The 14197-nt window shown below is 57.3% G+C and overlaps 1 protein-coding gene across 2 annotated transcripts in view; it reads left to right on the top strand.

Annotated features, from left to right (window-relative positions):
• CACNA1S (calcium voltage-gated channel subunit alpha1 S) overlaps positions 1–14197 on the top strand; it is a 60681-nt gene that overhangs the window by 19067 nt on the left and 27417 nt on the right. For both annotated transcript variants that reach the window (XM_049716410.1, XM_049716406.1), the window contains exons 6-16: positions 26–231; positions 1522–1625; positions 3269–3414; positions 3838–3919; positions 5542–5702; positions 7772–7997; positions 8473–8680; positions 9577–9697; positions 10007–10121; positions 10600–10693; positions 11377–11446. In XM_049716410.1, the coding sequence (XP_049572367.1) occupies positions 26–231; positions 1522–1625; positions 3269–3414; positions 3838–3919; positions 5542–5702; positions 7772–7997; positions 8473–8680; positions 9577–9697; positions 10007–10121; positions 10600–10693; positions 11377–11446 (1533 nt within the window). The remainder of the gene's footprint in view (positions 1–25; positions 232–1521; positions 1626–3268; positions 3415–3837; positions 3920–5541; positions 5703–7771; positions 7998–8472; positions 8681–9576; positions 9698–10006; positions 10122–10599; positions 10694–11376; positions 11447–14197) is intronic.

The raw sequence follows: 14197 nt of genomic DNA, 5'->3' as shown, positions 1-14197 counted from the left end.
GCTTACCACCCCCGCCCGCCCACAGACATCGTGGCCACGGTGGAGAACGAGAAGCCGTCGCCCTGTGCCCGGACGGGGTCAGGGCGCCGCTGCACCATCAACGGCAGCGAGTGCCGGGGCGGCTGGCCAGGCCCCAACCACGGCATCACCCACTTCGACAACTTTGGCTTCTCTATGCTCACCGTGTACCAGTGCATCACCATGGAGGGCTGGACCGACGTCCTCTACTGGGTGGGTCTGGGCCCGAGCCCGCCGGCTGTCTCCCCCAGCACAGGCTCGCCGGGAGCGGGTGGGGCCTGCCAGTCCCGGGCTGAGGGTCTCACCGCTTCTCCTCGCGCCTCCCCGGGGAGCCCTTCTGGGCCTCAGGTGTGTGTCCTAGCATCCTTGGGGGAGGCCGAGGTACCACCTGTGTCCGCAGTCCCAAGAGCAGGTGAGGGACGGAAACCCGGAGCTCGGCGGGTTCTGGTCTCACGTCCTAACTTGTCCCTAATCCTGGCTGTGAGTGATTTGGTGCCGATGGCGTGGGATCTCAGATTTCCTGAGGAAGGAAGGGCCCTTTGAGTCTCTCTTCTTGCTGCTGGGCAAGATTGCTTTTCCATAAAAATAGGATTGGATATCAGGTTCCTCGTCTATAAAATAAAAATACTATAACTCCGTCTCAGGGTAGTTACGATGGTTAGTGGGGGCACTAACTGAATTACCGCAGTGCGGGCACCTAGTGCCGTAGACGTTCTCTTGCTGGAGAAGTTGACTTGTTTGGTGATACAAGAGTTAGGCTGCATTTCTTTTTTGATCCTCCAACAGTGGGAGGCATTGATCCCATTTTCCGGATAAGGAAACCGAGGCTCAGGGACGTTCGGTGACTTGGCCGCTGTTGGACTAGTGAGCGACACGGCCAAGAATTGACCTCTAACCGTCCGGCTCCAACCCCGGAGCTCAGCCGCGGGTTGACACTACCTATGGGGGATGCCTGTAAACCCATCAAATGCTTTGCACATATAAAGGATTAGTGGGAGTAGCTCTCGTAAACTCAGATTACGGGAGCCAATTATTAAACGTTTCCAAGGACGGTCACGCGTGTTGTTTCACCCGTGACCAGCCTGTGAGGAGCGAGCTCCCATCAGCAGCTCAGGAGGCAGATGGAACGATGCTCAGAGATGCCGGCGCCTCATCCAGGGTCACAGGCGTGCTTGCTGAAGGAGCCGGCCAAGCGCAGGCCAAGGCTTTTTAGTGCTTCTTCCACTGTGAGGAATCTCGGTTGTAAAGAGGCCGACTGGAGGTAGCCGGCATGACAGGGGCAGGCAGGGAGCCCGGGGACCGGAGGGAGGCAGGGCTCAGTCCCACCGGCCGGTAGCCATCAGCAAGGCCCAGTCCCAGGTCCTCAGGCTAGAAGAGGCTCCTCTCCGGACCCAGATGGCCTCTTTCCTTGCCCCCGCCGTCGGGTGCGGTGCGTGGGCCAGCTTGACAAGGGGGCCTAAGCCCTCACGTCGGGGATGGGGCTCACACCTGCGTCTGGACCAGGTCAACGATGCCATTGGGAACGAGTGGCCCTGGATCTACTTTGTCACCCTGATCCTGCTGGGCTCCTTCTTCATCCTCAACTTGGTGCTGGGCGTGCTGAGCGGGTAAGGGGCTCAAAGACAGCTGGGAGAGAGGGGAGGAAGAAGGGGGGGGCGGGGAAAGGAGGGGGGCGGGGAAAGGAGGGGAGGCAGTGGGCAGGGAGATGTGGCTTAGAACCCCCGCTCATCCCTGGCTCCCCTTTAGCCAGGAAGAGAACAGATGCAGGCAGGAGTCCCTCCAGTCTTCACCTCTCTCCCTTCTCCTCAAGCCTTCTCCCATCCTCGCTTCCTTCTGTCCACGTGAAGCCCCGAGACCCCAGCCTCCTGTCCCTGGAGGTGCTTGGGCTGAAGCTCGGCACTGAGCATGGCCTTCAGGCTAAGCACACACACTCTGGAGCGAGAGGCCCAAGTTTAAACCCTTGCACTACTGTTTGGTGGCTGTGTGACCTTTGACTAATTACCTAACCTCTCTGTGCCTCATGAGCCACATCTGTCACATCGGAATAATTTCAGTGCCTGTTTCACAGGGCTGTTGGGAGGATTAAATGAGTTAATACCCGTAAAGTACTTAGAATGGAGGCCAGCACATCAGAAGTGCTAAGTACTCATGGTCATTATTTGTCCATGACGGCTCCACCCAGCTACGGTGGGCAGCCTGGAAGTGGCCATCGGCCCCGTTGTGCCCACCGCAAGAGCTTCCCTCCAGGCACTCTGGACATAGAATTCAGGGGGTCCGTGGACTAGGGTAGGAAGAACTTGCCTTTATTTCTTTGAGTCCAACTGAAATGCAGCGCTTCCTTCCATGACGTGGTACCAGCTCTGCCCATGACTTGTCCCAACAGGAATCCCTTGTCATAGCACAGGTGTTGCAAATATCACTACTTCAAAATTATGACAGTTATTAGACTGCGCCTGACCTTGCTACTTAATGATTCAATAAAGAAGCACATATGTTACTTTATCACCACTTTCTAGTTCAACAACTATGTCTTAACTCCTCGGTTCCTTTGTCAAGCTGTGGTTTCATTTGGAGCATTTTACAACGCTGTTCTGAGGAGCAACCCATAGGTTCGCGGGACCCCCAAAGGGGCCAGGGCTCAAAATGGTCAAGAGCCCCTCCTGGACCCTGCCCTGGGCAACGTTGAGGGTGCGGGCGGTGCGGGCTGGCCCTGCTGCCCCCAGCCCGCCCCTCGGAGCCCAGGGAGGGCGGACCGGACTGGACTCCCCTCCTCACCCTGCGTGGGGGCCCAGGGCTCCCCCTGCCGCTCTGAGCCCTCGCTGACCCTCGGGTCCTTTCCTTCCATTGCTGCTGTCTGGTTTCTTCCAGGCCCAGGAGCATGTCCCCCAGGGCCTTAAGTCTGTAAGCAGAGCTAAACTACTCAGGCAGCCTAAAGGGTCGGGGCAGTATGGAAAATCGGAGGGTTCATGGCAATTCTGTTAGGGCAATGCACGGTCATGTCATTAACCCCAATGTCCAAGGTCACCCAAGACAAGGCGGGAGAAATGAGATGGGAGGAAAAGAAGGAACGGGGTTGGGGGGGGGGGCCTGGAGGGCGGGGCTGGTGAGGGGGAGAGGGCCGCCCCTCAGCCTCCCTAAAGGGCCCCAGACCCCAGGCAACACTGGGCAGGGGGGGCACGTCCAGCCGCAGAACGGGCTCCCTCGCCCCAGGAAGCTGCGTTCTTCCTCCCCCTCCCCCGCCCCACTGCAGGGAATTCACCAAGGAGCGGGAGAAGGCCAAGTCCAGGGGAACCTTCCAGAAGCTGCGGGAGAAGCAGCAGCTGGATGAGGACCTCCGGGGCTATTTGAGCTGGATCACGCAGGGCGAGGTCATGGATGTGGACGACTTGAGAGAAGGTTGGAGCCACGGGCCGAGGTCGGCAGCCCCCCCAGAGCTGCCCTCGCAGTCAGCTCCCACAGGGGCACCTCCACACCCGCCCCCACTGCAGCCCCAGGGGGCCCATCGGGCACGAACAGCATCACCACTTTGCAGATAAGAAAACCCGGCCCCTAGAGGCCTAGCCTGACACCTTGCGGTGGAGGCGGCCTGGTGTGCCCTGGGCCCTCCCGGAGCACAAGGTCCCAAAGTGCTGCACCACCCCTTGGGGACCCGCCCTCCCCTCCGATGCAGGCTCTCTAGGGCTCAGGAAATCACAGAGGGAGGGGTCCAGGCCCACCCAGGGTCGCTGTCACAGGTGTCCCCAGTCAGCGGGCCCTTTCCAGGTGTGTCCAGCCCAGAGGGGCCCGGAAGCCTGGCCAACTGGACCTGTCTGTCCCCAGGGAAGCTGGCTTTGGATGAAGGCGGCTCTGACACAGAGAGCCTGTATGAAATCGCAGGCTTGAACAAAGTCATCCAGTTTATGTGAGTATCTGCCCAGCTGCGGGTCCTCCCAGCCCGCAGCTCCCTGAGACATGTAGTTAGACCCCGGTCACCTCCCTAGGTGGCTTTTGGGTCTCTTTCCCTTAGCGCAGCTGGAGGGCACTGGGCAGATGACCTATTTACTCACCACGTAAGGAAGAAACTGGGAGCCGGTGGGATAATTAGTCCCGGAAACCTCTGCTCCAGACGGGGAGTTAGCCTGTGACCACCATAAGTGTCACGGGCGGGGGGGCTGGAGGCAGGAAGCTGGAGAGGACCATGTGTTCTGTTTGGCTGCTTCCTTTTCCAAATTCATACGTGACTGTGATTTTGAAAGATCCAACAATAGAGAAATACATCAAAGAAAAGATGGCCTTCTCTGCCCTTCAAAGAGGTAACCATGGTAACAGTTAGATTTGTATCTCTCTGAAGCCTCTTGCACGCTTTCATTTCTCTTACACGCACACACGCACGCACACACACACCCCAGCTTTTTTCGGTTTTGTTTTCTATTGAGGGCAACTTTATACAGACACGAACCTTCTTTTTTTTTTTTTTCTAAGACTTTCTTTTTTCGGAGCAGTTTCAGATTCACAGCAACATTGAGCCAACGGTGCTGAGATTTCCCGCCTGCCCCTCCCCCAGCCACGCCCAGCGCCCCCCGCCATCGACATCCCCAGCAGATGGTCCGTTTGTTACAACTGATGAACCTGCGTCATCCAAGTGCAGAGTTTACGTTGGGGCGCACTCTTGGACGTTCTGTGGGTTTGGGCAAACGTATAATTACGCGTACCCACCGTTACAGTATCACATAGAGTATTTTCGCTGCCCTAAAAATCCTCTGTTTCTGCCTGTTCACACCCCACCTCCCAGCCCTGGCAACCAACCACCGATCTTCTTGTCTCCATAGTGTTGCCTTTCTCAGGATGTCTTTAATTGGACTCACACAGCGTGTGGTCTTCTCAGATCAGCTTTTCTTACTTAGTGACATGCATTTCAGGTCCCTCCACATCTCTGCAAGGTGTGATAGCTCACACACCGTCTTTTGATGTACCTTTGAATGTAAAATGTTCCACGGTGCGCATATGTTGTAGTCTGTTTACGTAAGCTGTCCAGTTTGGGGCAATACACACAGTGCCCCAGGGAACCGTTGTGCATAAGGGTGAACATTTCTGCCGGGCAGATGCCTAGAAACAGGCTTGCTGGGTCAAAGGGAGCACAGGTTCTAACCTTGGTAAGTGCTGCACAGAGGTCGATCTGACGGTGGAGGTGCCTTTCTGCGCGCCCTCCCCGACACCAGATATGACCAATTTGTTAAAGAATTGCCTTTATGACGGGCAAAACGGGGCATGCCAGGGTTGCTTTAATTAAGTTGGAAACGCACGGAGCCCTGCTCTGCGCCGGACCTTGTCTCTCATTCCGTCTGAGGTCGGCATCATCACTATCCTCCTTTGAAAGGTGAAGACATTTGCTGTAAGAGGCAAGATTTGCGATCTGTCTCTGCAGTTCAGGTCCTTGGCCCTCTCATGTGGCTGGAGGAGGGAGTGGGTGGTGAGACTTAAGTGTGGCGGCCTCGGGGAGGAGCTGGAGTAGCTCAGCCACGGCCCCGCCCCCCGCCTTCTCAGCCGACAGTGGAGGCGGTGGAACCGCATCTTCCGCTGGAAATGCCACGACGCGGTGAAGTCCAGGGCCTTCTACTGGCTGGTCATCCTGATCGTCGCCCTCAACACCCTGTCGATCGCCTCGGAACACCACCACCAGCCTCTCTGGTTGACCCACCTGCAAGGTGAGACACGCGGCCGGCGGCCAGTGCTGGCCAATGGCCCCTCAGGTTTTGCAGAAGAAGTCGTTAGATGTCGACGTTGTTTTCTAGAACTTCTAGGCAGTGGTACTCTTTTCCTCGTGGCATTACCAGGGGCCGTAACAGCAACAAGTTGGGGACACTCCAGGTGCTCGCCAGATGTCTGGGCAAATTATCACAGACACTGGACGTACAGATGACCAGTAATTGAGCGCTTCACGCATCCAAGTTCAAGTTCTACTCCAGAAACAGCAATCTTTCACCCACTGTGTATTACACACGTACTCTGGGTCAGGCCCAGTAAAGAATGCAGGGCACACGGAGGAGGAATGTACCTCTCTTGCCGCCAAGGAGCTTCCTGAGCCAGAGGAAAAGACAGATATTGATAAGTGACGTCAGGTCAGTATAGGGAGGGCAACAGTGGAGGTAAATACAAGGTAACAAGAGGAGGATTACAGAGGAGGGGAGGTTGGATAGTAGGAAGACACTATGTTTAAAATGATGCAAGAGGGAATTCCCTGGCGGTCCAGTGGTTAGGACTCAGCGCTTTCACTGCTGTAGCCTGGGTTCAGTCCCTGGTCGGGGAACTAGGATCCCGCAAGCCATGCGGTGTGGCCTAAAATAAAATAATGAAAGAGATAAAAGAAGGAAAATAGAAAAGAAGATTGTCTTCTTCTGTGGAAAGGAGATAGGAGACAATGCTACAGATCAGATGCATTCATGCGTGCACGCATCCATCCATCTATCCGTCCATCCATCTATCCATCCACCCATGCAGGCATGCATCCATCCATCTATCCGTCCTTCCATCTATCCATCCATCCATCTACCCATCCAGGCATACATCTATCCATCCATCCATCCATCCATCTCTCCGTCCATCCATCCATCCATCTACCCATCCAGGCATACATCTATCCATCCATCCATCTATCCGTCCAGCCATCCATCCATCTACCCATGCAGGCAAACATCTATCCATCCATGCACCCATTCCTTCCTTCATGCACGCATCCATCCACCCATTCATCTATCTATCCATCCATGCAACCATTCCTGCATCCGTCCATCTGTCCATCCATTTATTCCTTGCAACCAGTCTTCCTGAGAGCCCCTTGAATGTGCCAAGCATTGTCAATGCACTGTCAATGACCAAACGTGGACAAGATGTGAACAGTGCCCGCCGAGAGGAGTCAGAGATGAATTTGAGGTTCCTGGCCCATGCAGATAGATGGATGGTAGTGCCACTTGCTGAGATGGGGAAGACAGTCAGTGACCCGGTATTTTGGGGGGGATGGGGGAGGATGGGCAGTACCTATCAGCTTAGACTTGAGCATGTTGAGTTTGAGGTGCCTCTGAGACATCCCAGTGAGATGTCGAGGAGACAGATGGAAAGTAGGTCTGGGACTCAGTGGAGAAGTCTGGGTTGAAGAGTGTAAATCCGGAGTCATTGGCAGGCATGGCAATCGAAGCTGTGGTCTTAGAAGACATCACCAGATCCCCAGAGGACGGTGTGTACTCACGCGCACAGCTCAAGTCCAGCACTCAGGGCTGAGGTAGGGGTGCGTCTGCAGAGAGGGTGCAGGAGAAGCAGGAAAAGCAGGAGAAGCAGGAGAAGTGCAGAAGGATGTGGCGTCCTGGAAGCCAAGGAAAGGGGACATCTGCAAAAGCAAGAAGGGACTTCCCTGGCGGTCCAGCGGTTAGGACTCTGCACTTCCAACTGCAGGGGGCACGGGTTCGATCCCTGGTCAGGGAACTGAGATCCCGCAACAGTGTCAGTGCTTCTGGGAGATCAGGGAAATGGGGTTAAAATGCTCACGGGTTGACCGGTGGAGTGAGGAGGGTGGACCTGCTGAACACAGTGTCGTTTAGTTTCCTAGAAATCTGGACTGCGTTCCTTCAATGGTGAAAATTCACCAGGTTTTCCTGGATCCGGAGGGCAGGGAAAGGAAGATGCCCTGAAAATGCAGGGAGGGTGTCCAAGGTGGAGGGCTTGGCCAAGGCAGGCAGGGCAGGGAGGAGAGTGACACCTAGCTGCGTGACCCACCCTGCAGACATCGCCAACCGGGTGCTGCTGGCCCTGTTCACCGTGGAGATGCTGATGAAGATGTACGGGCTGGGCCTGCGCCAGTACTTCATGTCCATCTTCAACCGCTTCGACTGCTTCGTGGTGTGCAGCGGCCTCCTGGAGATCCTGCTGGTGGAGTCAGGGGCCATGACACCCCTCGGCATCTCCGTGCTGCGCTGCATCCGCCTCCTCAGGATTTTCAAGATCACCAAGTGAGCGCCCGCCTGCGCGCACTGCCCCATCCTGCGCCTCTGCAGCAGAAAGCACCTTCCCCCTTCCACCTCGGCCTCTCCTGTCTTCCTACCTCTCACCATTGTCTGTGGTGTGGAAAATGTGGAAGAAAGGGGAAAAGAAGCGTCTGGGAGCGGGAGGGGGAAAGGAAGATGGAAGGGGAGCAGAGAAGGGGGCAGTGGTGGGATGGCCGTCTGGGCCGGGGCTGCACAGGAAGGGGTGGTCCTCACCCCCGTGGGGTTCAGAGTCCAGTGGTGGCACCAGCAGCTAAACGGCCGTCCTACTAACAGAATGAAAGGACAGACCAAGACCTGTGCTCTGGCGGAGGGAAGCTGGGTGTGCGGCCCGGATCCAGGCAGCCCTGCCCGACCCCCCCGCATCCCACCAGCCCCCAGCCTCCCCCAAGCCGCGCCGACTGCAGGGACGCCGGGGGTGGGGGCTGCCCGTCTCCTCCAGGTACTGGACGTCCCTGAGCAACCTGGTGGCCTCGCTGCTGAACTCCATCCACTGCATCGCATCCCTGCTGCTGCTGCTGTCCCTGTTCGTCGTCATCTTCGCCCTCCTGGGCATGCAGCTCTTCGGGGGCAGGTACGACTTTGAGGACACGGAGGTGCGGCGCAGCAACTTCGACAACTTCCCGCAGGCCCTCATCACCGTCTTCCAGGTAGGCTAAAGCCCGCTGCCTGCCGCTGGAGATTGGGCATCACCTCCTCCAGGAAGCCTTCCGTGATCCGACATTGCCCTCTGGGCCCCCGCATCCCCTCCAGGCCACAGTCGCCTGTCTGTCTCCTCCACGCTCTGGAGGCTGGGTGCTGTGTCCAGTGTGTCCTGTGTGTCCTCATCCCTTTGCCCAGCAGAGCCCCGGCCCACAGTAGGCCAGCGGTTAATCAGTGAAGGAGTTGGGTGGGCAGGGAGCTTTCTTTCCCACGTGCTACTAGAATCTCTGAGCACAAGGTCAGACAAGGTGGGCTGTCCCTCCCCAAGGCTGCAAAAGCCCCAGAGGAACACAAACCACTTCCCACTGTGGGGACATGGCTTAGCCACCGCTCACTAAAGCCACGGCCGGCCTCCAGAGCGAGCTGCCTGAGCGCAGAGCAGACACACGCTCCTCTCTGTCGGGCCAGTACTCAGGGGACGCCACCTCGGTGTTGCCAGCGGGAAGGGCAGTTGTGACAACCGGCCGGCCCTACACAGGGTGTCACCCTCGTTCTTCCATTCACCCCACCGGCTGGTCAGGCATCCTGTCTTTCAAGGCACCTGACATTTCGCACTCTTTCTGGGGGCTGGAAAGGCAGGGGGTCCAGTGTGGGCAGCACAGCTAAGCCTGGGCCTTAGGAACAGAGCTCGTGGAAGCCTTGACGCCACAATCAAGTCCTTGGCCCCGAAGAGCCAACGATGAGGTCTTCGACCCCCGGGAGAGGTTCAGGAGGGCAGGGACTTCACCCGGGATGAAGAGAGGACCGGTCTGGGGGCAGGGTTGGAAGGGGACTTTTGGACGGCGCAGTCCCCAGAGAAGACCCTCGAGTCCCTCTGCGTCCCCCACCCTCCCTCCCCTGCCAGGTGCTGACAGCTGAGGACTGGAACTCCGTGATGTACGACGGGATCATGGCCTACGGCGGCCCGACCTACCCCGGGGTGCTCGTCTGCATCTATTTCATCATCCTGTTCGTCTGCGGCAACTGTATCCGCCCAGACGCAGGGCACAGAAAAGGGCCTGGGGAGGAGGCTTGGGGGTAAAGCGGGGTCAAGGTGCTCAGGCTTGCTGCTGGGGAGCTCCTGGGGGTGGGGAGGTGGGACACAGCCTGTGGCAGTGTGGGTGTAGCTGTAGGACACTTCCTTCCGGCAGGACGTTAGAGAAACACAGGGTGACTGGTGACAGGTGGGAGGAATCAGTCATAGAAAGACGGGGAGACTGGAGCACAGGAGGAGGCAGGTCCCGCCCCCCGGGCGTCCCTCCCCGCCCCCCGAGCTCCTTAGCGGGTCGCCTCAGACATACTGCTCAACGTCTTCCTGGCCATCGCGGTGGACAACCTGGCGGAGGCGGAGAGCCTGACGTCGGCCCAGAAGGCCAAGGCCGAGGAGCGGAGGCGCAGGAAGATGTCCAGGTGAGCGGGGCGCGCCCAGAGGGAGGGACCTGCAGGGCTCCGGCCGCTCCGGGCAAGGGGCTCCCTGGGGAGCAGAGGCCAAACCACTGTGCCGCTGGCCGAGTCTCTGAGGTGTCCCCGGGGCAGGACTGCAGGCCAGTCGGCAGGAGGGATCCCGAGGGCAGAGCCAGGCAGGCTGGCCTCCGCCCTGTCACCACACTTCCTGGAGGGGGTCCCTTCCCTCTGCTGAGCCTCAGGCACCTGTGAGTTTGCCGTTTCACCCTCTGCGGCCTGGGACCCTCCCCTGGGACTGGCCAACGGCCCCTGTGTTTGCCCGGCCGCGGGCGGACGCCTGTCCTGTTCCCTCGTTGCAGAGGGAGGACGCGACGCGCCCGGCCCGTGGGCGCGGGGTCAGCCTGCAGTGTTCTCAGGCTGGGCGCGTCCCCCAGAACCTTCCAGTTGGTCCTCCACTTTGGGCTTTCTTGGTTTTCCAACCCAGGGGGCTCCCAGACAAGTCAGAGGAGGAGAAGTCGATGGTGGCCAAGAAGCTGGAGCAGAAACCCAAGGGGGAGGGCATCCCCACCACGGCCAAGGTGAGCCCGTCACGGGGGGCGCTCTCAGGGGCCGCACGGGGAGGGGCCTCTGAAAGTCCCCTGTTCGCCTGGTGCCTTAGGGTGCCGGGGGGCAGGGGGAGGCAGGAGAGGGGCTGTCTGCCTGGGTAACAGCCAGGTGAGGGCACCAGCCAGGTGAGGGCAGCTCTGTCTCACGGAATCCTTTGTACTGAGGACACAGACGCCCCGATCCAGGAACCAGACTTCCTTTGAGTCCCAGCTTTCCACCCCAGTCAGGGTGTCCCCCTCGCCTCAGAGCCGCCCAGACCAGCCTCCCCCCGTTTCTAACCCTGCCCCGCCTGTCAGCCTGGCCCTGCTCAGCCTTCCTGGAGCTGAGGAAGCAGAGCTCAGAGGGGCAGGAACCAGCCCCCAGAGCAGGGGTCGTGGCCTGGGGCAGTCCACTCTCTTCTCGAGAACTAAGCAGGGGTGAGGGGCTCAGGCTCAGACAGGCTGGGGTCCTGGTAGCTTGGGCAGCCTGGCTGACCTTTCTGCTTCTGGCTTCTCCTTTGTAAGACGGGGATGACCATAATAGCACCCACTGCCTCACCCCGCCCCGAGCCATAGGGAGGCTTAGGTGAGCTGACACCTACACGGCCCTCCAGTCAATGTTCATTAGGTGGGAACCACAGCTCGGGTTTTCACCTTCATCGTGTTCCTTCCTCCAGCTGAAAGTCGATGAGTTTGAATCCAACGTCAATGAGGTGAAGGACCCCTACCCGTCAGCCGACTTCCCAGGTGAGAGTCCTGGGACCCGGGGCGGGTGTGCTGGGGTGACTTCTCCCCAGGGACGAAATCTCTCCTGTGTGTCCCCTACCTGGACCCATCCACGAGGAGATCAGGACTCAGACATCCCTCGTGTACCTCGTATTGCAAGTGAGCCGTCTGCCAGCCTGCCTCTCCCTACGATACACACAGTGGGAAAATGCACACATTTTATTTTCAATTAATTCAGCCAGTATTTACTGAGTACTGGCTGTGCGCTTCAGGGCTAAGGATCTGGTCTTCAAGGAGCCCAGAGACTCGTGGGCACACATGGCTTCTGTTCCAGCCCCTCCAGCCACACAGAATAACTCACAAGGGGAGTGTAGCCGCCCGTGTGGTGCAGGAGATGGGCACACACGGCTTCTGTTCCAGCCACGCAGAATAGCTCACAGAGCGGGGTGTAGCCGCCCGTGTGGTGCAGGAGATGGGCACACACGGCTTCTGTTCCAGCCACGCAGAATAGCTCACAGAGCGGGGGGTAGCCGCCCGTGTGGTGCAGGAGATGGGCACACACGGCTTCTGTTCCAGCCCCTCCAGCCACACAGAATAACTCACAAGGGGAGTGTAGCCGCCCGTGTGGTGCAGGAGGGGAGGGGGATGCATAGCGCACAGCCACGAATGCGCTACACACGCCTTGTAGGTGCAAACAGCCTGTGGCTGCAGCAGAAGCCCTCGTCGTCGGTGCCAAGGAGGGAACACTTGGGGGGAGCTCCCAAGCCGGTGAAGGTTAAAAGGCCACCTGGGAGAGGCTGGTGCCCAAGAGCTGGCGATGTCTCTTAGCTCACTCCTGGGTCCTTCCAGCTCTGGGTCACTGGTGCAATTTCATGCCTATTTGTGGAATCAGCTGATTAGCATGTTTGTGCCAGCGACTCTAAGCTCCAGCGGGACCCTTTGTGCTCCAAATAGCAGTGTCTGGCACCAGACAGGCAATCAATAGATAGAATGAAGGGTTATCGTAGGACACTGACTACAGTTCCCTGTGCTATACAGTAGAACCTTGTTGTTTATCCATTCTATATATAAAAGCTTACATCTGCTAACCTCAAGTTCCCACTCCATCCCTCCCCCAGCCCCCTCCCCCTTGGCAACGGCCAGTCTGTTTTCTATGTCTGTGATTCTGTTTCTGTTTCATAGATAGGTTCATTTGTGTCATATTTTAGATTCCACAGATTAGTGATACCATATGGTATTTGTCTTTCTCTTTCTGACTTAGTTCACTTAGCATGATAATCTCTAGTTGTATCCATGTTGCTGCAAATGGCATTATTGTGTTATTTTCTATGGCTGAGTAATATTCCATTGTGTGTGTGTGTGTGTGTGTGTGTGTGTGTGTGTATCACATCTTCTTTATCCATTCATCAATATCCTGTGATAAACCATAATGAAAGAATATAAAAAAGAAAGAATGTCTATATGTGTATAACTGAATCACTTTGCTGTACAGCAGAAATTAACACAACATTGTAAATCAACTACACTTTAATAAAAAAAATATTAAAACTGAGAAAAAAAGCCTTATAGAAATCCAAAAAAAAAAAAAAGAGAAAAAGAAAGGAAAAAATGCAAGGATTTTGCCAAGTAAAATGTAGGGAGGATGGAGCTGGTATAGATAAGACTAATGATAATTCTTCAGATACTTGCCTGAAGGGACATTTGGGTTTTAGAATAATTCGACTTCATCTGCTTCATCTAATAACCATCTCCTAGTAGATGGGAGTGGCCGCTGTGCAGGCGGGAGAGGCTGAGCCCGGAAACCTGAGGTGGGGGAGGGGCAGGGGCTGGGGAGAAGGGGGAGGGTGGGGGAGGGGCCGCGGGGTGGGCTGCGGAGGAGCGTTCTTACCAAGGGGGCTGAATGTGTTTATCTTGCTTCTTTCCAAAAATAATCTGAAATGGCTGACAACGAAAGATATGCACAACGAAGTCAACACAGTGGGCGCGGGCGGAGAAAATCAGAATTAAGGCGGGAAAAGAAAGCAAATACGCGAGTTCTAAGAATTAACAGTCTCTGCGATTAAGCATAAAATGTGTCTCTGGGGCCCTTGGTCCCAGGCGAGGCAGGAAATGTCCCGTGAGGATGCTCTTTGGCAGGAAGAAGTGGGGTCTCGGGAGGAGACCCTGCAGGGGCCGCCGTGGTGGAGAGAGCGGGAGAACCCTGCCAGGGGCTGGCAGGAGACAGCTGTGGGCGAGGGGACAAAGGAAAGGGCTCCCCAACTTCCCACAGTGCCCCCAGTCTGCGGCTGAGGACTTGGGGGGACAGCTCCCTCTCACAAGGCCCTGAGACTCAGCAAATGAGCCCGAGGGGCCCCCTCCCCCTCCCAGCCCCTCCCACCCCACACCTGCCCCGGAAGGAAAGAATCCTGGTTTCTTTTCATGCTGGCAGCTCCTCCCTGAATGACGGTTTTTGGAACCCGGCCCCAGGAGAGAAATTCCGAGTCCATTTCTCTCAACAGGCCTCCTGCCCCTTGTCAATGTCGCGAGCTGAGGGTCTCACACTCTGGAGGGACAGAAGCCCACCTGGCCTGAGAGTCAGGGGCGGAGCCGGGCCCAGCACTCTGGCCTCGTGCCAAGCAGGGCCCCTCCCCGGCACCCCCAGCTGGTGAGCATTCGAGGTGGTGCGTCCAGCCCCGAGACAGGAGGTGCAACGGCCAGGCTCTCAGACCTTTGCTCCCGGCCCGACGTCTGGGAGGTTCTGAGCCTGACCGTTGTCTGGACAGGTCAGCCCCA

The sequence above is a fragment of the Orcinus orca genome, chromosome 1 (assembly GCF_937001465.1).
Source record: "Orcinus orca chromosome 1, mOrcOrc1.1, whole genome shotgun sequence".
NCBI classification, from domain to species: domain Eukaryota; kingdom Metazoa; phylum Chordata; class Mammalia; order Artiodactyla; family Delphinidae; genus Orcinus; species Orcinus orca.
Note: the sequence above shows the minus strand (reverse complement) of the source record. Positions and strands in the feature narration are given on the sequence as shown.